The 26,218-nt window shown below is 40.6% G+C and overlaps 2 protein-coding genes across 6 annotated transcripts in view; one reads left to right on the top strand and one right to left on the bottom strand.

Moving 5' to 3' along the window:
• Positions 1–12,308, bottom strand: part of LOC133501764 (carboxylesterase 5A-like) — a 53,275-nt gene extending 40,967 nt beyond the window's left edge. For 2 of the 5 annotated variants that reach the window (XM_061821706.1, XM_061821710.1), the window contains exons 1-2: positions 12,078–12,233; positions 11,040–11,122 (exon numbers count right to left, since the gene is read on the bottom strand). In XM_061821706.1, coding sequence (XP_061677690.1) covers positions 11,040–11,122; positions 12,078–12,130 — 136 coding nt within the window. In that variant the 5' untranslated portion in view covers positions 12,131–12,233. Of the gene's footprint in view, positions 1–11,039; positions 11,123–12,077 lie in introns of all 5 variants that reach the window. The other 3 variants (XM_061821709.1, XM_061821708.1, XM_061821707.1) reach the window with 3 other exon arrangements.
• zfpm1 (zinc finger protein, FOG family member 1) overlaps positions 1–26,218 on the top strand; it is a 152,454-nt gene that overhangs the window by 6,968 nt on the left and 119,268 nt on the right. The gene's annotated exons all lie outside the window — the stretch shown is intronic.

The raw sequence follows: 26,218 nt of genomic DNA on the forward strand, positions 1-26,218 counted from the left end.
ATTACCCTTTCCTGCTATTTACTTAGCGAAAGGCATGTTGAATTATAGTCCCCAAACTCTGTGCGATAGTAAGCGTTTTCACCCCCTGACCCTGGTGCTGACAATGCTGTAGATGAGGGAAGAGAGAAAACATTGTCCTGACTAACAGTAGCCTAATCGATGTCCAAAGTATTTACTCAAGTGATAATTACTACCCTGCCAGCGCTTCCCAGGGGGCTTTGTGAAGAATTAGATGACAGATGATATTATAAGGACACTGTGGCTGTTTGACCTGAGTAACTCAAGAATCCCGACAGTCTTCACACCCTATATATTTGGTTTTTAAATCCATGGATGAGCACACATTCTCATGTTTGTCCACGTTCAAGATTTTAATGTCACCAATGTAGATTCTTTTCGCTGCAGTCATTCACGCTTTAGTGGATGTTTTTTTCGGAGACATCTGGAGAGCCCCATGCTCTCAGTCTCTGGCCAGATTGACGCCAGACACTTAAAGGTGTGTGGATAACTGAGACATGCACACATAGAAATTGTTTGGACAAGGTCCCCCAGTTGTATTGATAAGACGGAAAATTCACTTCCACTGTTCAGATTGCTCGAGTACAGCATAGCCTACATCAACAACTGGGCCTCTGCAGCCATGTACTCTTACACACGTTGTCTAAGCTCAATACCATAGTAAACGAAAAGACCAGAAGATTGTGCATGGTGACATATGGTGACCTTTTGCCTGCATTGTCTTTTTTGTTGTTGTTGTTGTATTTTTAAATGTTATCTATCTCCCTCTGTAGTGATAGTTACAAATTTAACATTTTCCCAACCCGTGGAACGTTCCATCCATCCATCTTCTGAGCTGCTTACTCTCACTAGGGAGTGCTGGAGCCCATCCCATCTATCATCGGGCAGGAAGTGGGGTACACCCTGAACTGATTGCCAGCCAATCGTAGGGCACAGAGAGACAGACATATTTTACACTCACCATCACACCTAGGGGCAATTTAGAGTTTTCAATCCATGCATGTCTGCGGATGTGGGAGGAAACTGGAGTGCCCGGAGAAAACCCACGCAGGCACGGGGAGAAGATGCAAACTCCACAGAGATGGGGTCTAGATTCGAACCCCTGTCGTTAAAACTGTGAGGCCAACGCTTTACAGCCTCGCTACCGCGTCGCTGTTACTACTTGGCCCTTATTTTTAACAAACTGGAAACATGGATGGTCAGTATATTCCCTGTTAAAGAATTAATGACCGTTTGTATTTTACCTCTGGGCCAAATTTCAATATTTGTTGAAGTGCAATTTTTGTGACCAGAGCTTGAGTCTTTTTTATTTATTATAATTTCTTATCTAAGACATTTTATTTATTGTTCTACATTAAAATGTAAACATTAATTACTTTTAGAATAATAATTGAAGAGAAATGTCCTTAAGAAGGCTGGACACGTTGCTGCGACTGATTAGGCGGTCTCCCTCACAGTTTTGAAGTTCTGGGGTTTGAATTCCGGCCCCATGTGTGTAGGGTTTGCATGTTCTCCCTGTGTCTGCATGGTTTTTTTCTAGGCATTCCAGTTTCCTCCCACATTCTAAAAACATCCATTCATTGGTGACTCTAAATTGCCCCTGGGTGTGGTTGTGAATGCGGCTGTTTGTCTCCATGTGCCCTGCGATTGAGTGGCAACCAGTTCAGGGTGTACCCCGCCTCCTGCCCGTTGACAACTGGGATAGGCTCCAGTACTCCCTCGACCCTTATGAGGATAAGCAGCCAAGAAAATGGATGGATGGAAAAATTTAACTATGCTCATAGCTCGGTGCATACAGTGACAATTGGCCAGTTTTTGTACTGCTGGAGCTGGAATAAGCTCCAACACTCTCACAACTTTTGTGAGGATAAGCTGCTGAGACAATGGATGGATGGATGTTCTTAAAAAGAATGTGCTTCAATTATTAATCTTTATTATCGGTGGATTTAAACACATCAACAATGCTATCATTTGTTGTGATAGTTTTTGGGAAAATTGTCTGAAAAAAATTGCTATCCTGACAGGGATAAACACAATGTATACTGGAGAGAGAGCAAGAACAATGGCAAGCAAAAAATGTTGCACAGAGATTATAGAAAAAAGAGTAGTAACTGAAATAAAAATCTGCTAATATAAAGGGATCGCAAAGGGTGTATTGTATCTATAGTCGGTGATGATACAGTTAGTTGCAGCAACTGATTGTTCCTGAGCTGGGACTCCTTGCAGAACCCTCTCTCTCCACAAAGACTGTCCATTCTTGATGAAAACTTTGGTACTCCTCATATTTTTTTCTTTAAGCGACCTTTGTCAAAAAAGCATTTCCATAATTACGTAGTTGTTCCGACATGATCGGTGTTCGACCTTAAGCTTGTGGACTTACGGCAATTCCACTAGGCCAAAATGTCTCTGCGTCATTTCCGTTGCCTGGTGCCCCAAACTACGGCAACCCCACTAGGACAAACCTTCTCTGCGTCATTTGTGTTGCCTGCACGACAGAAATCACATGTGCAGTATCTGGTTGTGAGGGCTTTGCGAACCAATATGCAACCACCAAAAGATCCTGGTATTTCTTGCAAGCCATAGGTTCCCAACCCCTGCTGTGGGAGCAGTGGATGACGGATGGAGAGTACAGCTTCCAGGTGAATCCACCATGCAACTTTCTGGGAAGTCAATGAATGGCTCTACAAAGTATGGGCTTCCGTGACAACCAAAACCATCCCGTCGGGATTCAGAAAGGCTGAAATGGGCTAGTTGCAACGGCAACCAACAATGAGTCTGACGTAAGCGACGTAGAAGAGGAAGCACCGCGTCGTCAACCTCTGGAGTTGGTGTAGTTGTTTAGAAGTGACACCGAGGATGAAGATTTCATTGGATTTTAGTTACCGGGCATTTGGAATGACACAAATGGTTTTGGTAAACTTCTTAATATGTTATTTATGCTATAGTTATCGAAATAACTCTTAATGTTATTTTAAAATACCAGGCACATTCTCAGTTGTGTCATGTAACGTAAGCTATCCATTCAGCCTGTTGTTGCCTCCATACTATTTTTATTTTAAATTGTTTGTCATTTAAATTTTAAATGACATGTCTGTTCTTGGTGTTGGATTTTAGCAAATAAATTTCCCCCAACAATGCTACTTATACTCCAGTGCGACTTATATGTGTTTTGTTCTTCATTTATATTGATTTTATGGCTGGTGTGACTTGTACTCCGGAGCGAGAGCGACGTATAACCCGGAAAATACGATATTTTACATTTATCAGTCTGTAAAGTGTCACAATAGCAATTTTTAAAGCTTTAGGATTCCAAGGAACCATAGTGAAAGCCATTATCCCCACATGTTGCCAGTCTACATAGATTACGCCAAGAAAACAGCAATGACCAATGACGTAGAATAAAAACTAGACTGCACACTCTGGATCCAACATTTGTTTCGCCATGATCAACAGGCTCTGACTTCCGGTCAGGGCAAAAAGCACGGTAAACAATACACACATTGTTTTGGAAAACGGTCCGATAAATCTACAGTGAAGAAAATAAGTATTTGAACACCCTGCTATATTGCAAGTTCTCCCACTTAGAAGTCATGGAGGGGTCTGAAATTTTCATTCTAGGTGCATGCCCACTGTGAAAGAGATAATCCATGAATCACAATGTATGACTTTTTAATGAGTTATTTGTGTGACACAGCTGCAAATGAGTATTTGAACACCTGAGAAAACCAATGTTAATATTTGGTACAGTAGCCTTTGTTTGCAACTACAGAGGTCAAACGTTTCCTGTAGTTGTTCAGACAGGTTTGCACAAACTGCAGGAGGGATTTTGGCCCACTCCTCCACACAGATCTTCTCTAGATCAGACAGGTTTCTGCGCTGTCGCTGAGAAACACGGAGTTTCAGCTCCCTCCAAAGATTTTCTATTGGGTTTAGGTCTGGAGACTGGCTAGGCCACGCCAGAACCTTGATATGCTTCTTCCGGAGCCACTCCTTGGTCTTCTTGGCTGTGTGCTTCAGGTCATTGTCATGTTGAAAGACCCAGCCACGACCCATCTTGAATGCTCTGACTGAGGGAAAAGAGGTTGTTCCCCAAAATCTCACAATACATGGCCGCGGTCATCCTCTCCTTAACCCATGAATGGGCAGGGGGGCAATTTTTTGCCTTATTGAGATAAAAGTCACAATCAAGGAAATAACACTCCTTTTTCGTTTAACACATAAAACAAAGGGCAAAAAAGATGTACTCTCTCACGGGCAGTGTCCCAAAACTGGGACGGGTATGTTATCAGTTGTGTGAAGTGGTACATACTCGAGATATGTTTATTAATTCAGTCTTATTCTAGAACGACACACATTAATAATACTGATGGATTAGCATTTTGAAGACAAACTTGGTTGCATACTGACCTTTCTCCGTTTCTTCTCTTGGAAAATGCTCCATGTGTACTTGAGGCAGCCATGTTGGGTCAGGAAGGAAAGGGAAATAACTTTGTGCTAAATTTGACCGATGAGTTATCCTCCCCTGATACCAAATTATGGCTTCAGATTAAAACACCTGAATATTTTTATATAGTGAAGGATATAATGCGTGAAAATCATGATGTCCCAAAAATGGGACGCTGCCCAGCAGTGCAGTCGTCCTCCCCCGTGTGTAGAAAAACAGCCCAAAGCATGATGCTACTACCCCCATGTTTCACAATTGGGATGGGACTCATCATTCATCTTCCTCCAAACACGGTTAGTGGAATTATGACCAAAAAGTTCTATTTTGGTCTCATCTGACCACAAAACTTTCTCCCATGACTCCTCTGTATCATAAAAATGGTCATTGGCAAACTTAAGTCGGGCCTTGGCGTGGTTTTATGTGGGGGAACCTTCCATGCCATGCATGATTTCAAACCATGTCGTCTAAGTCTATTACCAACAGTCACCTTGGAAATGGTGGTTCCAGCTCTTTTCAGGTCCTTGACCAAGTCCTGTTGAGTAGTCCTGGCCTGATTCCTCACCTTCCTAAGGATCATTGAGACTCCACGAGATGATATCTTGCATAGGGCTCCACTCCGATTGAGATTTACCGTCATGTTTAGCTTCTTCCATTTTCTAATGATTGCTCCAACAGTGGACCTTTTTCACCAAGCTGCTTGGCAATTTCTCCGTAGCTCTTTCCAGCCATGTGGAGTTTTACAATTTTGTCTCTGGTGTCTTTGGACAGCTGTTTGCTCTTGGCCATGTTACAAGTGTGAGTCTTACTGATTGTATGGGGTGGATAGGTGTCTTTATGGAGCTAACGACCTCACACAGGTACAGCTGATTAAGGATAATACATGGAGTGGAGGTGGACTTTTAAAGGTGGACTAACAGGTCTTTGAGGGTCAGAAATCTAGCTAATAGACAAGTGTTCAAATACTCATTTGCAGCTCTATCACACAAATCATTTAAAAAAATCATACATTGTGATTTCTGGATTTTTCTTTTTAAATTATCTCTCTCACGGTGCACATGCACCTACGATGAAAATTTCAGACCCCTCCATGATTTCTAAGTGGGAGAACTTGCAATATAGCAGATTATTCAAATACTCATTTTCTTCACTGTACTTGCGATGTTTTGGATCTCTAAAGACATGAACATAATCCAAACATTTGCAGGATGCCCAGAAAGGTTTAAATATACATTGACACATACATCTGTAATCCGAGGTACAGACCGTTATAATATTGTCATATTTTCCACATTCATAATTATAATAATTAATTTTGAAGGTTAATTTGAAATACACTTACCGGTGAAAAGTTACTTCTTTGCGACAGCCTACACAGTTTTGACCGCTGTGAGTGCAACAAGAATTAACCATATTGACACCAAAAAAAGCTAAACCTAACATATTCCAATATTATGTTTTACAATGTTCAATTGTTAGGATAGAAAAGGATGTCAACGTTCACGTGAACTAGTACCCAAAGCAATGTTTTGCCCTGACCAGAAGTTGAAGCCGAATTACCACGTGAAAGGGGTCTGTGCGCAGTCTAGTTTTTTTTGTACATTATTGTCAATGACTCATCTAGGACGCCAGAAAGGAACTCAGAACAACTTCTAAAGAACTGCAGGTCTCCCTTGCTTCAGTTAAGGCCAGTGTTCACAACACAACAATTAGAAAGAGATTGGACAAAATGACTGTCGATGGAAGAGTTCCAAGGCGAAAATTACTTCTGACACAGAAGAAAATAAAGGTTTGTCTTCCTTTTGCAAACACAAAAACAACAACATCAGAGTGATTCCCCTGACTTTGGGGAGAATAATATATGGACTGACAAAATGAAAATTGAGCTTTTTGGAAAGTGTGTGTCTCATATCTGTCATAAATGTAGCACGGGTTTCAGAAACATAACTAACAGTCAAACATGGTCGTGGTAGTGTGATGGTCTTGGAGTGGTTACTCCTTCAGGACCTAGACAATTTGCCGTGATTAATGGAACAATGAATTCTGCTGTTTAACAGAAAATCTTGAAAGAGATTCTTCAGCCGTTAGTTTGTGACCTCAAACTAAAGCGCACTTGGGTTCTGTGCAATAATGATCCAAAACACACCAGAAAAACAACTTCAGTTAAAAAAAAAAAAACAATAAATGCAGAGGGGGTTGCGTCAGGAAGGGCATCCGGTGTAAAATTGTGCCAAACAAATATGTGTTCTTCTAAGATGACACGCTGTGGTGACCCCTAACGGGACAAGCCGAAAAGAAAAGAAAAAGAAGAGTGGTCTAGTCAAAGTCCAGATTTAGATTCAACTGAAATGTGGTGGCATTTGGCTGTTAATGCTCGAATTAAAACAATTCTGCAAGGAAGAATTGTTCAACATATCTCCATAGAGATGTGAAACACTCATTGCCAGTTTTAGAAAACATTTGATTTTTGCTGCTTAGGGTGGCCACTTAATTTATTAGGTGTAGGAGACCATTACTTTTTCACAAATGGCCAGGGAACTTTGAATATATATATATATATATATATATATATATATATATTTTTTTTAATAAACAAAATCACCATTTAAAAACAGCGTTTTTAGCGTGGGTTGTTTCTGATATTTACGTTTGTTTAATGTTCTTAAACATTAAAGTGAGGAAACTATGCAAAAATCTAAGAATTTGAGAAGGAGGTTAGTACTTTTTCTTGACACTATAGAATTTGATGTTGGTAAATATGACAGACAAATGTACTAATTGCAACTACTGTGCTGTTGTTGTTTTGAAAGATGTTTATGTGCCTTCTGACTACTGTCAAGGTGCCTCTGAGTAAAGGTGCTGTCCCCCTTCCTCAGAATCAGCTCAGGGGTACAGTCACCGTTGATGCGCCCCATCACTCAGAGATCCTTATTTGCATGCCTGTATGTGTGTGGTTAGGTTCTTGTGTGGTGTGCAAAAATATATTGTTGAGTGTGAATTGAATTTTTCTCAAGTTGTATGAATGTAGATTAACAGTACAAATGAATCATACAATATTATCTCATGCAGGGGAGGATAGCAAGAGTAAAGGAGATGTGTTTGAAGGAGGAAATTGTGAGGTTGAGAGGCAATCGGGTGATACGGGTGACTCAGCATTATAGACAATGGGAGAAGAAAGACAAGATGCTGTATGATCCTCCTGGGATTCACCTTAACAGAGGAGCTTAGACTAGTGGCACCTCTTTTATCAGTCTCTATGAACTCATTTCACATTTCACTTAGATCATCTTTTGTAGGAAAGCTATTGAAAAAGAATATGGGAAACAATAACCATCATTTTCTTGGAATACAGTTGAAGGTTAATTCATTAATGGAATGGAACATTTCCTTAAAAAAGAAACTCTCTTGTCTGTGTGTTTGTGCGCATCCCTCTCTGTTTTATCAGCTGCCGACAAGCCCTCCGGAAGCTCAGTCAGTTGTTGCAGTTACATCTGGCTGCCAACAGATGATGATAAAAGCCATAAATAACATCTCCTTTTTTTTTAAATGCAATATTTATCTCCTTGATTAGATTTGCAAAACTAATGAAAGGCCATTACAAGAAGGCACTCATCCCTTGTGTCGGCTTTCACATGTGTGAATTTTGTTAAAGTGATCATTTTTTACATGATGTGCATTTGCATATTGAAAAAGGGATGGTCTGTATTTGAGTGAGGAAAAAAATAGTTACGCAATGTATATGCTGCACTTTTGCTCTGTGAAAATAGGAAACTCAAAGTTTAATTTCATTGCATGCATAATTTGTGCACTCAAATCATGGTATTGTTTTCTCCTGTATGCTTTTCATATATTTTTTGTGTGAAAGCGCACTATGATTCAAAACGAGAAACACAATTGCAGATTTCAAGCGTAGAGCAGGATCCTGGCATCTCTAAAATACTCAAAAAAGAACTGCCTTTTTATGAGCTGTTAATGTTGCATCGTCAAAATGAGCAAGCCATTTTTAACAATTTTGTCAACAATATGCACAAATGGCACAAAGATGTGGGCTGCCCAATAGATTTTTGAAAAATGTGCGATGGATCAAATTTACAGTTTCGCCCCAATGATAAGCAATATTTTAGTTTGTTTTGAACGTCTATGTCACTGGTAACACAATATTTATTGTACGTAAATAACCGTGAATAGAAAATGTTTACATGAATTCAACTACATATAAATGAACCAGGTTACATCCATTCAGTCAAGGGAGACTCTTCTACTGATGTGTATAAACGACACAGAAATGGCGCCGGGCCACGGTGGCTCGTCGCAGCGCCGGGCCGGGCCGCTTTACAGCGTTGTCGTCGCTTGCCGCTGAGTATGCTACATACTGTCATACATACTGTCGGGGATTCTGTTGTTAGTTAGAAGTGAAGCGCATATCATCTAAATATGACTCGAAGCAATAGAATAATCAATAATAAAATAATTTTCGATGATTATTCAACAATCATTATTTCCAAAGCATCCAATGAATCTTTTTTTTTTTTTAACTTTAGTCCAACCCGTAGTTTGAGAACAATTCTCGAGCAGATTTCAAAAGTCAAAATCAGAAGCCAATCAACATTCAGAATGCATAGGCTATAAAATAATTATTTAATGTACACGGTGGTTGTGATTTTGGTTTTAAAACTGTGTTTGTGTGGGCATGCATGTTTAAATACATTTGAACAGAGAGGTGATCAAATATATAGTTGTTATAGTGAATACTTACTTGTACAGCATGTGTAAATAAGTATTTGAAAACCCTGCTATATTGCAAGTTCTCCCACTTAGAAATCATGGAGGGGTCTGAAATTTTCATTGTAGGTGGATGCCCACTTTGAGACAAATAATTCAAAAAGAAAAATCCAGAAATCACAATGTATGATTTTTTTTTTAACGATTTGTGTGATACAGCTGCAAATAAGTATTTGAACACTAATTCTGACGCTCAAAGACCTGTTATTGTGCTGTTAAAAGTCCACCTCCACTCCAGGTGTTATCCTGATACAGATGCAATGTTGTGAGCTCGTTATCAGCAAAAAGACACTTGTCCACCCCATACAATCAGTAAGACTCAAACTTGTAACATTTTTACAGTGACTACTGTACTGTACTGAGTTTTACAGCCAGAATAACAGGTCTTTGAGGGTCAGAATTCTAGATGAGAGACAGGTATTCAAATACTTATTTGCAGCTGTATCACCCAAATAAATTGTTAAAAAATCATATATTGCGATTTCTGGATTTTTCTTTTTAGATTATCTCTCTCACAACGGACATGCACCTACAATGAAAATTTCAGACCTCTCCATGATTTCTAAGTGGGAGAACATGCAATATGGGAGGGTGTTCAAATACTTATTTTCTTCACTGTGTATATATATATACACATATATATATATATTTATATGTGCGTGTGTGTGGGTGCACGCGTGTGTGTGTGTGTGTGTGTATAGTCATGACATCACAATAGCCGCTTTTCCACCCAACATGTTTACAACGCTACTAACATTAAATATGTTTTTGGAGGACACAACTCCTGCTACACTTTAAACAAACTGTCAGCAATTCTTAGGGAAAAGAAGTCTAATTTTGTGAAAATTGTACGCTTAGCAGATGCAGTTTTAAAACTTGGGACTTGCTCATCAAATACATAAGACTTGACTTGGTAGCCCAGAGACTTTACTTGACTTTGACTTGGACTACATGACTTGACAATGATCTCATTTAGAGTTGGAAATTTCATTTAATTAAGACAGTTTGCCTTTTTTTCAGAGAAAGAAATGTTTTTGCAGGTCATTCATGCCAACCTGGAATCAGAGTCTGCATTGTTATGCACTTTCAAGTGTGAAGTGCATGAACAATGATTGAAGAAGTTCCAAGGAGAATACTATTTGGATTCAAGGATTTTGTTGTCGATGAACTCTGCAAAAAGAGGGTTGCAACCTGCATGATTCGCAACTCGTACGTTTAAGATACAACAATGACATCCAACATGATCTTTCACTACAAAACTCACACAGACACAAGCAACTTTTCAAGTTTGATAGACTAGTGTGGGACGGTTAGGAAAAAAAGAAAGATGTGATCGTGGGTGTTTTAGTCCAGATAAGTAACACAACTAGGTGTGGGATGGTGTATGATACTTGTTGAACAAATCTGTATTATTTGATGAATCTATTATGTATAATATTTTATTTGTGTTTACAATAATTTTTTTAAAAAATTAAGTCAATTTAGATTCCAGTCTTTTCTCCACAGATATGAACAACATGCCTATACTAAAACAACTACAATGGTACCTCCACTTACGAAATTAATTTGTTCCGGAAGCAGTTATGTAACGTAAAACTTTCGTAAGTAGAAACGCATTTTACATGAAATAGCCTAATCCGTTCCAAGCCCCCCGACCTCCCACCCCACCGCCAAAAATAAGCATTTAATGTGTACATAATGTAAAGAATAATACAAAATTATGTTCATTTACCTTAAAAATAAGCATTCAAAGTGTACATAATGTAAAGAATAATAAAGAATGATCATGATCATTTACCTTTGGCGTTGAGCAACAATGCGAAGGGAAGGATGCGTGACGAGACATCGCGGGGGATGGAGAGTAGGAGGCATGCACACAACCTAATTTCACAAAAATTAATAAACTCCACAAACTATGAATTCAAAACAAACATTAACATTAACTTTCAATGTTTCCTGAAGTGCCAATCTATGGAGGTAGCTCTATAATTAGCACATTTTCCGGATGAATCTTTTGAATAAATTTGGAAATATCATGGAATTTTGTCAACACCTATTTATTCTGGCCGACAAAATAGTGGCTGCCTCTTTCTCTATGCCGTAAACTGCTCCTGCATTGTCGTGTTACATCGCGTCCAGCTCTTTTCGGAAGAGAGTTCAATATACAGTATCTATATATCTGCTCGGAACTTCTCGACTTCACACAGCAGTTTAGGCTCCTTCCTTCCAAAGAGGTGACATTCCACATCCCTAGAGCCAGCTTCTGCAAGTGGCTTTGGCCACAACCCAGCTCACATCGCACCCAACCCCTATGGCCCCTCGCACAGGTGGTGACCCCATGGGAAGCATAGACATGGTAGAACAATAAATAAAATATCTTAGATAAATATGATAAAACAGACTCAGGTTTGGTTAACAAAAATTGCAATGAAAGGTATGAAAAATTGGAAAAAGATATGTCATAAATCCCTTAACCAATATGATGCCAACCAAGGTTCTAGTTGGTTTAGAAAAAGTGCCAAGCAGTAACGTTATTAACATACAATGAGATCAAAGAAATCTGTTTTTATTCAAGATATGTACTCATTAAAAGTCTGCAACCTATCTTTAAACACTGTTCCTCAACATGTTCATTGGCTTCAACTCTTGTAGTCATAACCCTTTATTGTATATGATGGGAGCATACATGCGCCAAATTCATTTTTGCATTTGCATTGATGGGCGAAAAGTTCCATAACTCCAAGCTGACAGGAAAAGGGAAATGTCCCATGGTGTTTTATTGTTCCGAGCTGAAGAAATTGGGTGAGATGGCTGTGTTTAAAATGGATTTACTCACCTTGAGGTTTTACGTTGTCTTGTTTTTGTTGTGACTTCATACAAATTTGACATACCAGGTTGTAGGTGTTAGCGGGATGGCTGCGTTCATATTCCCACATCATTGGTGGCATTAGTTCCTTTAATTCCTTAACTCCTTTAATGCATCTCAATTTCTTTAAATTCCAGCTAACTGCTCTCTGTCAGAAATCTTACCTTCATGTATGAAAGCAGCCACATTTCAAAGACGTACACATGGCATGCACAAAAACATGGGTGCATATACGCACACAGCCAATCAGACGGAGGCTCCCCTCTCTTCACTATCTCTGATTTTAAAAAACTAGGATGATTAAACCCATTGTATCGCAACCTTTCTTCATTAAATGACTGGGCACCTTGTACGTGCCCCGTTTTTTTTTGTTTTTTTTTTTGCTGAAGAATTCAGACATTCGGGTGCATATACAATCAAATTAGTCACACACTGCCATCCTGTCTCATTGGGGAAAAAAAGCTTTGCATCAGAAGACGCAGCTCGATGATACTTTGTATCTCCGCTAATTTTTGTGCGTCTCAGGCACGGGATGCACATCACGTACAGCTAATTTGACAATTCCTTATAGTAACGTTAATAAAACTACTGTGAAATAGCCAAATGGATATACTCAGGGATTCTTCTTCTTTTCCTTTCGGCTTGTCCCGTTAGGGGTCGCCACAGCGTGTCATCTTTTGCCATCTTAGCCTATCTCCTGCATCTTCCTCTCTAACCCCAACTGCCCTCATGTCTTCCCTCACCACATCCATAAACCTTCTCTTTGGTCTTCCTCTCGCTCTTTTGCCTGGGAGCTCCATCCTCAGCATCCTTCTACCAATATACTCACTCTCTCGCCTCTGAACATGTCCAAACCATCGAAGTCTGCTCTCTCGAATCTTGTCTCCAAAACATCCAGCTTTGGCTGCCCCTCTAATGAGCTCATTTCTAATCCTATCCAACCTGGTCACTCCGAGCGAGAACCTCAACATCTTCATTTCTGCCACCTCCAGTTCAGATTCCTGTTGTTTCTTCAGTGCCACTGTCTCTAATCCGTACATCATGGCCGGCCTCACCACTGTTTTGTAAACTTTGCCCTTCATCCTAGCAGACACTCTTCTGTCACATAACACACCAGACACCTTTCGCCAGCTGTTCCAACCTGCTTGGACCCGTTTCTTCACTTCCTGACCACACTCTCCATTGCTCTGTATTGTTGACCCCAAGTATTTGAAGTCATCCACCCTCGCTATCTCTTATCCCTGTAGCCTCACTCTTCCCCCTCCACTTTTCTCATTCACGCACATATATTCTGTTTTACTTCGGCTAATCTTCATTCCTCTCCTTTCCAGTGCATGTCTCCATCTTTCCAATTGTTCCTCTGCGTGCTCCCTGCTTTCACTGCATATGACAATATCATCTGCGAACATCATGGTCCAAGGGGATTCCAGTCTAACCTCATCTGTCAGCCTATCCATTACCACTGCAAATAGGAAGGGCTCAGAGCTGATCCCTGATGCAGTCCCACCTCCACCTTAAATTCCTCTGTCACACCTAAGGCACACCTCACCATTGTTCTGCTGCCATCATACATGTCCTGTACTATTTTAACATACTTCTCTGCCACACCAGACTTATGCATGCAGTACCACAGTTCCTCTCTTGGTACTCTGTCATAGGCTTTCTCTAGGTCCACAAAGACACAATGTAGCTCCTTCTGTGACCTTCTCTGTACTTTTCCACGAGCATCCTCAAGGCAAATAATGCATCTGTGGTACTCTTTCTAGGCATGAAACCATACTGTTGCTCGCAGATACTTACTTCTGTCCTGAGTCTAGCCTCCACTACTCTTTCCCATAACTTCATTGTGTGGCTCATCAACTTTATTCCTCTATAGTTCCCACAGCTCTGAACATCCCCTTTGTTCTTAAAAATGGGAACTAGAACACTTTTCCTCCATTCTTCAGGCATCTTTTCGCCCGCTAGTATTCTGTTGAATAAGTTGGTCAAAAACTCCACAGCCATCTCTCCAAATTGCTTCCATACCTCTACCGGTATGTCATCAGGACCAACTGCCTTTCCAGTTTTCATCCTTTGTAGTGCCTTTCTGACTTCCCCCTTAGTAATCATTTCCACTTCCTGGTCATTCACTCTTGCCTCTTCAACTCTTCCTTCTCTCTCATTTTCTTCATTCATCAACTTCTCAAAGTATTCTTTCCATCTATTTAGTACACTACCGGCACCAGTCAACACATTTCCATCTCTATCCTTAATCACCCTGACCTGCTGCACATCCTTCCCATCTCTATCCCTCTGTCTGGCCAACCTGTAGAGATCTTTTTCTCCTTCTTTCGTGTCCAACCTGGTGTACATGTCTTCATATGCCTCTTGTTTAGCCTTTGCCACCTCTACCTTTGCCCTACGTCGCATCTCGATGTACTCCTTTCGCCTCTCCTCAGTCCTCTCAGTATCCCACTTCTTCTTCGCTAATCTCTTTCCTTGTATGACTCCCTGTATTTTGGGGTTCCACCACCAAGTCTCCTTCTCCCCTTTCCTACCAGATGACACACCAAGTACTCTCCTGCCTGTCTCTCTGATCACCTTGGCTGTCGTCGTCCAGTCTTCCGGGAGCTTCGGTTGTCCATCGAGAGCCTGTCTCACCTCTTTCCGGAAGGCCGCACAACATTCTTCCTTTCTCAGCTTCCACCACATGGTTCTCTGCTCTACCTTTGTCTTCTTAATCTTCCTACCCACCACCAGAGTCATCCTACACACTACCATCCTATGCTGTCGAGCTACACTCTCCCCTACCACTACTTTACAGTCAGTAACCTCCTTCAGATTACATCGTCTGCACAAAATATAATCTACCTGCGTGGTTCTACCTCCGCTCTTGTAGGTCACTATGTGTTCCTCCCTCTTCTGGAAATAAGTGTTCACTACAACCATCTCCATCCTTTTTGCAAAGTCCACCACCATCTGTCCTTCAAAGTTCCTTTCCTGGATGCCGTACTTACCCATCACTTCTTCATCGCCCCTGTTTCCTTTACCAATATGTCCATTACAATCTGCACCAATCACAACTCTCTCGCTGTCTGGGATGCTCAGAACTACTTCATCTAGTTCCTTCCAGAATTTCTCTTTCAACTCTAGGTCACATCCTACCTGTGGTGCATAGCCGCTAACCACATTATACATAACACCCTCAATTTCAAATTTTAGTCTCATCACTCGATCTGATACTCTTTTCACCTCCAAGACATTCTTAGCCAGCTCTTCCTTTAAAATAACCCCTACTCCATTTCTCTTCCCATCTACTCCGTGGTAGAATAATTTAAACCCTGCTCCCAAACTTCTAGCCACCTTACTACCTTTCCACCTGCTCTCTTGTGCACAGAATATCAACCTTTCTCCTAATCATCATGTCAACCAACTCCTGTGCTTTTCCTGTCATAGTCCCAACATTCAAAGTCCCTACACTCAGTTGTAGGCTCTGTGCATTCCTCTTTTTCTTCTGACGCTGGATCCGGTTTCCTCCTCTTCTTTGTCTTCGACCCACAGTAGCTGAATTTCCACCGACGCCCTGCAGGTTAGCAGTGCCGGGGGCGGGCGTTGTTAACCCGGGCCACGACCGATCCGGTATGGGATTCTTTAGATGAACGCTCATATTTGTTTGGCACAGTTTTTACGCCGGATGCCCTTCCTGACGCAACCCTCTGCATTTATCCGGGCTTGGGACCGGCCTACAGATTGCACTGGTTTGTGCCCCCATAGGGCTGCATTGCATATACTCAGGGATATACTGATATATTCACCATCTTTTCTAAATTTTCACAAAAACTGTATATGCAAACCAAATTAATAATAATAATACTATAATAATCGTAGTAATAATAAAGACCAGATTGATAATACAGTAATCCCCTGCTGGAGACCAAGCTATGCTGTGAATAGTGGGGGGGACATGTGTATCGGACATATACCAGAAATAAATACACCACACTATGATGCCGAAACAGTTCACTATTATTTAAAACTCAAAGATCATTACCCTTAAAAACACTTGAAGATTATTTGATTTTAATAAACTGGACCGAAAATACACCAGTCACAATTCTACTTTCCTATTTAAACAGCGGTTAGCGGAATCTTGTGGCATTTTAGAATGAGCACAAAAAGGTGAGCTTTTCTGCATATAGGTGGAAATACAGTAGGTTCCACAGGTGTAAAAAACAAACAGGGGAATTTGGGACTATTGACACACACACACACACACACACACGGAAATGCACACACACACCCCAGGAGAGAGAGAGAGAGAGAGAGAGAGAGAGAGAGAGAGAGAGAGAGAGGAGAGGAGAGAGAGAGAGAAGAGAGAGAGAGAGAGAGAGAGAGAGAGAGAGAGAGAGAGAGAGAGAGAGAGAGAGAGAGAGAGAGAGAGAGAGAGAGAGAGAGAGAGAGAGAGAGAGAGAGGAAGAGAGAGAAGCATCGTGGGGGACAGAGGAGGAAGCCAAGAGAAAACGTTCGCTTCGCAATCACACAACTTAATTCCATGAAAGTTTCTCTGCGGCCCATGGTGATGAAAGATGAATAAACTTGCAAAAAACATAAAAAAGTTGTACTTTTCCAATGTGTGTTAGCTTGTGACAGTTCTAGGGTGGTTTTGAATAAAATACCATCATGGGTAAGCCAATGTGATGCCAGGAAGATGCTACAGTGAAATCCAATGGAAGAGCACCTCTATTGCACCACACAAACCAAGATACAGGATGTTTATGTTCGGTGGAATTTGGTGAATTAAGCGCCCATTTTTTCTTTTCATGTCCTGAATTTCCTTTGTAACTTCAAGCAATATTTTTCGGAGGAGGCGTTTCCTAACCAGAATTTTTCATTACTAGACAGTCCTATGTAGATTTACCACATTATCCTCGTCATATACATGGAGCTGTGGACTGAAAGCTTGTTTTTTGTTTTTTTACATGGAGGGAAACATGATGGCATCATCAATAAATACTATCGCGATTGGTTGGTTCTACAGGGCTTAAAGGCCAAGCCCCTGATAGCCACTCATTCAATGGCAAATTTATCACAGGTGTCGTGTTGCAGATTGTTTTCAACTTCCCTGTAAAGGCGGAACACATGGCAACTGGCCGGAACAAAATACATATTACAGTATACATAGACATCACATTTGGCATCTCTTTTTGTCTTACATTCAGAATGTGAGTGTGAATGGTTGGTTCTCTGTATGCGCCCTCGCTGCTATTGACCAGTGTAGATTTCACCCCGCCTCTACCCCATTCAGCTGGGATAGGTTCCAGCTCACCTAAAACCCTAATGAGGACAGGCAATATAGAAAATAAGATGGATAACATTAATAATAATAATAATAGAATGCATTTTTGCAACGTTGCCTTTATTCTTCTCCCTATTTTCTCCAGATAACTGAGATTAAACTAATTTGTACTTTTCAAACTTATTAAAGCTATACTCTGATATCATCTTTTTTGGGTGTGTTGATCTAATAGAACGTAATAGCCCATAGAAGCAGGATGTTTGACTGTAAACACTCGCCAGGCTTGTAGACTCAACAACTGACTGTGACTCAACGTTACTGGTTGACTATAGCCTATAATGTGTTTGTTTGCTCTCTTGGTTTATGAATCCTATAGCATCTTGCAAATCACCCTCACCCCTCCACCTCTGCCTCAGGCTATTCCATCATTTTATCGTTTCACAAATTTTTGACTCCTTTTTCAAATAATCTTCCCTCTTAATCCTGATTTTCAAACTATCACTACCTTTCCACCTCCACTTCTCTATCACCTTTTCTTTCATTCCATCTGTCCACTACCCGCTTCCACCCCCTTTCTCTGTCTCCAGCCAGACCCCTAGCCCAGGTCTTGGCGGTATGATAATGTGGAAAGTTGAACTGGCCCCATTACAGCGAGGCTGATGGTAGGTCCGATAAGGGCGTTGATAATGGGTGCAGATAGCGCTGACACAGCGCTCCAATAGCCTCGCCCTACCCCCTCCCCATTATCATTCCTGCCCACCGATGGGCTCCCAGAACACTATCTCCTCTCCATTTCCACTCCTGCGACAGATAAGGATGGAAATACTGACTTCATAGCTGACTGATTAAAGTGTCTGCCTTTCTTGATAATACACAGATAAATTATGTTTCTTTCCTTTCTGTTCTTCTCTCACTCTCTCTGAGAAAGGATTGAGTATAACAGAAAGAAAAACCTCTCCTTTTTTCATTTCTCTTTTCCATTTTTTTTTCTGGGAGGGGGATAAAGTGCAGAATATTGGAGGAGGAATGGCACATTCCACAATGGTCATCTGATTATAAAGTCCTATTGAAGTGTATTTTATTTTACATTCTGCCAAGTATACAGCTCGTGCACCAACGCCATAAAATCACGTGACATCGCCATATTGCCAGTCTAACAAAGCATTGTTGATGGTTAATTCTGTTAAGACAAAACAAAAATATGTCTTATAGCACGACATCCAGAGTTTTGTCCAATACTGTTAAACATTTTGAAGGTGATAATAAACAAAGGTAAGAACAATTACAGATGCTTGGCATCCAGGACCCATATTTAATGATGATGTTTTCGCTGATAATAAATTGGACTCTTAATTCTCTTCCGCTTGTCTTGAACAACTGGATATACACATGTATCTGGTGAGTAAGTCGTCGAGATTTACACAGAAAAGTTCAAAAGCGTATAAAAGTCTGGACACATACAAATACTTTGTTGCTGGATCTGTTCTAAATCAGGAATAAATCCCACATAGTGATGGACCCACTCAGATATTTTCAATACAAATACCAATATTTAAATAAATGACCTCCGGTTTTACATAAACTAGCATTCATTAACTATGACTGGAATAAAAATTTAGCCTCCGTACACGGAAGCGTATTGCTGCCACACGCTTACCTGTGTAAACCTCTCTGTGAGTGATGGTTTATTATTATTTTTAAATAACCATTGTTCTCAAATGAGTCAATTTGGCATTATAAATATTTCTTGATAATTTGAGATTGAGAAGAATAATTCCTACCTGAAATGAAATGATCACTACACAGGTGTGTGTATTTGGCTGGGCACCATCCATCACATTTAATTGCTGAAATCCATCAATGTTTTCTGGTCTTTTCAGCTGGTATTCTATTGAATGATCTCTTTGAAGATCTGTCTCGTCTGTTGTGACAACCAAAAGCACAACAGGTCTTGGGTATTATGAATATTCTGCTCTGATTCAATGTCTCCCACAATGTCAAGCATCTGTTTGACAGACAATATGATGCTGTGAAAACGATGACATCACGTGCACAACCTCTATAATCATGTGGCATGCAAATACTCAAAAGCTGACAACTAATACCATAAAGTGAACTTGTACTATAAGCATTTCCTGTCATGAATCAAGAATGTGTAGAGAAGGCATCAAGACATAAAGATGGACAGATTGGTAATGATGGCACACTGCTCTGTTTGTAGCTCAGTGACCTACAGGTAACCCATTTCCAGGTAGATGTTTTTCTTTTAATCACTGATTGCACCACTTTGATATCAGAAGAAGATTACTGATGGATATGCCCCCTGCACCCCTAACCCATTTGCATTTTGTGCTTCATTCCCACTATTCTTCCACGATTTCTTTAGCCGGCTGTCTGTTTGACTGAACTTTCTCATTTTTCCTCATATCTATTTTTCCACCCTCCCCACAAAGATAAATTCCCCTCGTTGTCCATTATCTTCGTGTTAGGTTTGACCATGTGGAATGCAAGCATGGGCAAAACGCATCCATTCATCAATTAAAAAAATCCAATGATCGGACTTGATTAATGAAATACAAATACAAAACAAAATTCCAATGATGGAGGACCATGTAAATTTCAAATAAAAACAGAGTACAATAATTTCCCAAACCTTTCAGCCTATTTTCAATTGACTAAAGGCAATATTTTGAATGTTCAAACTGATATATATATATTTTTTTCTTTTGCAAAGATGCCTGCAACACATTCCTAAAAAGATGGGATAGAGGCAAGAAAATTCTGTGAAAGTTCGGAAATCCTCGAAAAACACCTATTTGGAACATTCTAAAAGTTAACAGATTAATTGGAAACAGGTGAGTGTCTTGATTGGGTATAAAAGGAGCACCTCTGAAACCCAGGCTCATGTGTTCATAAGGAAAGCTTGGGGGATCTTCAACACTTTATGAGTAAATAATGTAACTGTTTAAGAACAACTATTCTGAAACGCCCACAGCTTCTCTGGTCCCGAACTTATTTGACATCAACTGGCGTGGCAAAATTTGCTGTGGTCTGATGAGCCAACATTTCAGATTTTGGGGAAATCATGGACGTTATGTTCTCGAGGCCTCAGAGGAAAAGGACTATTGCCATTCTCAGCGCAAATTTCAAAAGCCAGCATCTGTGATGGTATGGGTGTGTGTTAGTGTCCGTATGCCCATAACAACTTGTATACAGTGAAGAAAAGGAGTATTTGAACACTCTGCTACAGTATATTACAAGTTCTCCCACTTAGAAGGCTCCAGCACTCCCGTGACCCTTGTGAGGATAAGCGATGAAGAAAATGGATGGATGAATGTAAATGGCGAAAAGCTGGGCTGACTAGGAGAAATGTTTTCTTCAAAAATAGCTCTTACTCGTGTTGTGGAAAATTCAGTCGCTGCTGATACTGTTCCTGGAATTGTGCCTGCTATTTTCTGGTGAATATGTTGAATATGTTGACATGGCAACAAAAACTCTCTTCTGTTGTTTGCATAGGAATGCACCATTTACATGCACACCTTTGCATATAATAAATAACTAGATAAAAAAATCGGTTCACATTCACAAACTTCTACATGCTCAAACACCCATATCAGTCCAGTAAACAGAACCATCCACCCCTTTTGGTTTTGTATTTTAAGCATTTAGTGCCCAAACAAAACCACAAGACACTGGTATACTATTTTCATTTAAAAAGGTTTGTGTTTTTTTTATGACATATTGGAAAAATTGTGACTAAAATGGGGTTTGGACGGGTACTGTCTGGTTATGGCATCAGTTTAGCACGTGAAATTACATTGATGGTGAAGCAAGTTAAAACCAGCTATTGCTCTCAAATTAACTTGACACCATTTTAAACGGATTTCGTTCATTGAAATCCTTGCTTGTGAAAATATACCAACTCAGACTGTGGACTACGTTATCATCTTCTGTTTGTTTTGATGCGATAATAAATGAGCCTTGTACACACAAAATAGTGACACACATCATACTGCTGATAGTTTCTCATACAAGCAACCATACAACAAACAACAGTGATGGGCTCAGTGCGGCAGAACCGTCCCGGGTCAACCCGGCCCGGCCACCAATCGTCGAACCCTCCAAGCAATCGCTACTAGTCAGGCAGATCCATTGCGCTGGACAATGAACGGCCTGGAAGTTACGTCACTATTTGCTAAATATACGGCGTTTGCATATTTTCACAAGACCGAAAACTTCATATATACATTCAGGATATCGAAGCTTTCACTATTTATCAGTTTATGTTTAACTACACTAAACAAGAACTTCACAAATGCATACCAATCATTTTTTCCAATACGAGCCATATGGTGCCGAAGCTAGGCTAAAAGCCTCCGCCGAAGCTCGGCCCGCCGCCGGAGGTCGCGGCCCACCTTTGGCGGCGGCGGAGGCCTTTAGCCGAGCTTCGGCGGAGGCCTTTAGCCGAGCTTCGGTGGTGTTGGAGGCCTTTAGCCTAGCTTCGGCGTCTGGGGCTACCAGCCTCCACCGCTTGGAAGCTCGGCTCGTCAGAATCCATGTCATTCCTGTCCGAAGAACCATCCCCAGCTGCTGGCCCGGAGCTCCCTTTGTTTATGCACTTATAACAATATATACAATATATAATACACTATAGCAGGGTGTTCAAATACTTATTTTCTTTACTGTATCTATCTGTCGTAGAGATTTTGGACCAATAAATGCTGCCATCAAAGCAACATGTTTTTCAAGGACACCCCTGCTTAATTCAGCAAGACAATACCAATCCAAATTGTGCATGCGTTACAACAGTGAGGCTTTGTAATAAAAGAGTGCAAATAGTAGGCTAGCCAGACCTATCAATGTGTGGCACATTATGAAGTGCAAAATACAACAACAGAGACCGTAATTGAAGTTCTACATCAAGTAAGAATGGGAAAAAATTCCACCAAAAAGGCCACAATTAATGATTTGTGTCTGTAGTTCCCAAACACTTAATACATGTCAAAGGAAAGGTGACCCAACACATTGGTAAACCTGCCACTGTCCTAGCTTTTTGGGAATGTGATGCAAGCATCAAATTCAAAATGATTTGAATTCCCGCGCTCATTGTGAGGATAAGTGGCTAAGATAATGGATGGATGCACTAACTTTATCGGTTTGAATAATAATAATAATCTTGACTCTGCAGTACATTCAATTTATATACCGTAATTTCTTGTGTATAGTGCACCAAAATTGCCAAAATATTTTCAAAAAGTCAATAGAACATATTGTATTTGTGTATACTTTAAGAATAAAAAGAAAATCACATCGTGTACATATTTATATGTATTACGATAATGTGCGCCGCCAATCTAAGATTCCTGACCTGCTTGCAGGAGTTGCCGTTTTATAATTGCTAGCGTAACACATTTATTGCTACTGCACCAAATATCAGAAACGGCTGCCCGTGAGTTTGTTTTAACTAAGACAAAAAATGTCAACTACAGGGGCTAGTTATGCAGCCACTTTTAAAAGAAAATTGTCATCACTGCTGCCGAAGAATGGGAAACCTTGAAGCAGTGTGGCAGTTCAAAGACGCTGAATCGAGTGTGAGATTGTGGAGGAAGACGAAGAAGATAGATAATCGATCAAAAAACACATGGAAGAGTTTTGAGATGTGGGAGAGTTGCGCAGTTCTCAGTGATGGAGGAAGAGCAGAGGACAAGAAGCTGCGCTATTAGCACTGTGGAGCTTCGCCTCAAAGCACTGACAATAATGGGGAATAAACGGAACCGAGACTCTGAGCATTCAAAAAATGTTTCTTCACAAACGCCATGGATGGCACAGAGGATGACATGGTGTGGGAAGAAGATGACTGTTCATGATGCAATGCAAGAGGCACCAGAACTGGACCAAGTCAACAATGATGAGTTCCACAGTGATGAACCAAAAGTAGCTACTATAGATCTTTTTCAAACTGGAGATGAGTCAGATGCTTCTTTTGAAGGCGTGGGCAAAGATGTGTAATGTAACGGATAAACAGTACTATGGACGTTTTATGCGCAAATATTTAATGCAAAAAAATGTTTCTCTACAAAGTTTAAGTTAAACAGTGTTAATTTTTAATTTTTTAAAGACTGTAATGCACGTTGTCTACACTATTAGTAAAATGTTATCCCATCATTGAGCATCTATTTTAGATGTTTGAGGGATTCTGTTCTGACTATTACAGGGACTAGGACAAGCGTGTCCTGTGGCCCGAGATATATATTACCGCTACATCTGCATATGCACCAAGATTATTAATGATTGTTGTACAGACAATTTTTTGAAAAACAATACATGTACAAACAATAAAAGTACAAACCTGGCAAAATAGATTTACAGATAATTCCCAATATTTTGAGTTTATGCATAGCAGTAAATTGGTGGTGTGCATTGTACATTGGTAGAAGGGTTTTCCTGATTTATTTATTTTTTAGGTCAGTTTAGGTGGTGTGCATTATACTTCAGGGTGCATTGTACATGAGAAATTACGGTATGTATGGAGTTGCACGTCCAGAATATAGGGAATTGCGTATCAAAACAACCGTTCACACTCGCATGACCACCAGTGACAGAAGTGTCATGTAATTGCTGTTCCTGCACCATGGAACCTGAGGACCCCACTCAATCAATCGAGGGGTGGGATCGGGCACAGTGGTTCATCCTGAGAGCACATTGAGGAAACCAGGAAGGTCCGCTGACCCCACCGAGACGCCCCAACTTGTTGGGGGTCGCATGGCCCCAATGCTGCCCAGCCAGCCACCAAAAAATGACATCCTGACTGGGAGCCAGACATGCGAGCCACTACCCCACTGTCCATTTGGTCACATCCCAAAAATTATCACGACAAATAATATCATTGTTATATGCCACTGATAATAAACCACGATACTATGAATACATCCTTTTTAAGAACACGCATCCATCCATTAACTGACCGACTTATCTTCACAAGGGTCGTGGGAGTGCTGGAGCCTCTCCCAGGTATCATCGGGCAGGAGGCGGGGTACACCTGGAACTGGTTGTCAGCCAATCGCAGGGCACATATAAACAAAGAACCAGTAACACTCACAATTACACCTAAGGGAAATTTAGAGGTTCCAGTTAATACATGTTTTTGGGATGTGGGAGGAAACTGGAGTCTCAGGCAAAAACCCATGCAGGCACAGGAAGAACATGCAAACGCCACACAAGCGAGGCTGGAATTTGAACCCCAGTCCTGAGAACTGTGAGACCAACGCTGTAACCAGTCGTGCCACTATCCCCCCTCCCCCTTCCTCCCTCCCCCCTCCCCACACACTCAATTTGGTCATCTCAAGGCTAAATAATTCTTGAAGCCGCTCCAAAGTTGGGTTAATTATTAAAAAAAGCAAATCCTTTCATGCAACGGGCCAGCTGGCAAGCTGTGCTGTGAAGAGACAGCTGCTCTCTAAACAGTCCACTGTCTGGAGATAGGTATTTTGTGAACAAAGTGGCAGGTGCTCCAGTACTCCCATTTTACAATATATTGAATTCTGTCAAAAATGATGATAGATCAGCTGTTCTTTTGTGTCTGACTATGGACCTTACCCTCTTTGATCTGGGGAGAAAAAAAATTCCATTTTGTAACTTACTTGTTTCATGTGTTTGGATATGAGAGTTTGACACAAGATTGACTTAGTGTGCAAATATTGTGATTTCTAAAATGTGAAATGACATGATCCACCTGCAAAGCCTATAAAACAATATTAATGTTTCACAATTCTTGCTTTGCTGTTTTACAGAGTACAGTGATAGATAACTCCCTTTCCCCTGGAGGAGGGGTGCTCAATCTGCCGATTTATAGTAGTATTTATAGTATAGATAGTATTGGTAGATTGCATGGTAACTGTGTGACATTAAAAAAACTCAGCCTGTCATCCGTCCCATCACTTCATTGATATGCATATAATAATTAATGACAGAATTTTTCTGACACTTAGGTCACACAAATGTGCATAAAACGGCGGCAAGTGCGTTTGAACATCTAGGTTAAATGAGGGTGAAAAGAGTGGTGCAAATGACCAAGCGAGAAGAGGAAAGCTAACCACTCATGCAGAATAGAAGGAGTAGTATTTCTTCTCGATGGCATTTTTTTCAAACTTGAATGCCACATCTGCCAGTCTGCCATCGTATTACCAAAGAAGGGAATTGTGGAGTGGCATTTTAGGACTCCACATGGAAAATATGACACTAACTTCCTGGCAAAAAGTGAGCTGAGAAAGAAAAATGTGGGGGAACTAAAATCCAAGTTCTCTGAGTAGCAGTTATTTTTTACACATACTTCAAAAGTGAAAGCCGCCTCCAAAGCATTGTTCCGGGTGAGTCTTGTCATCGTTAAGAACAAGAAGTCCTTTTGAGAAGTAGCGATTGTAAAAGAGGCAATCATTGAAGCAGCTGACGCATTGTTCCGGGACTTTAAAAATAAGGCAGAATTATCTTTGATCACAGCTCTCCTGCTGTCAAGAAGTACAGCTACACGTCGCTGAGAAGCCATTGTTGAGGATTTAACGCAGCAAATGTGGAAGTACATCAGAGATTGTGTTTCTCAGGTTTGGAACTTAATTACAGACCTAAAGTACCCCAACAAGAGGAAGTGTGTTGCCTTTTGTTTGCATTATTTGACTCTACTTATTCCTGTGAGTCAGCTTTCCCCATATGAAGATCCTAAAGTCCAAGTACCATTCCACCCTAACTGATGAACATTTGGAAGTGTGCTTGAGACTGGGTGCTTGGACTATGCATCCCTGCGTGACTCACTTCAGTAGAAGTTATCAGAGTAAACTCAGAT

This window comes from Syngnathoides biaculeatus, chromosome 6 (genome assembly GCF_019802595.1).
Source record: "Syngnathoides biaculeatus isolate LvHL_M chromosome 6, ASM1980259v1, whole genome shotgun sequence".
In the NCBI taxonomy this organism is placed as follows: Eukaryota; Metazoa; Chordata; class Actinopteri; order Syngnathiformes; family Syngnathidae; genus Syngnathoides; species Syngnathoides biaculeatus.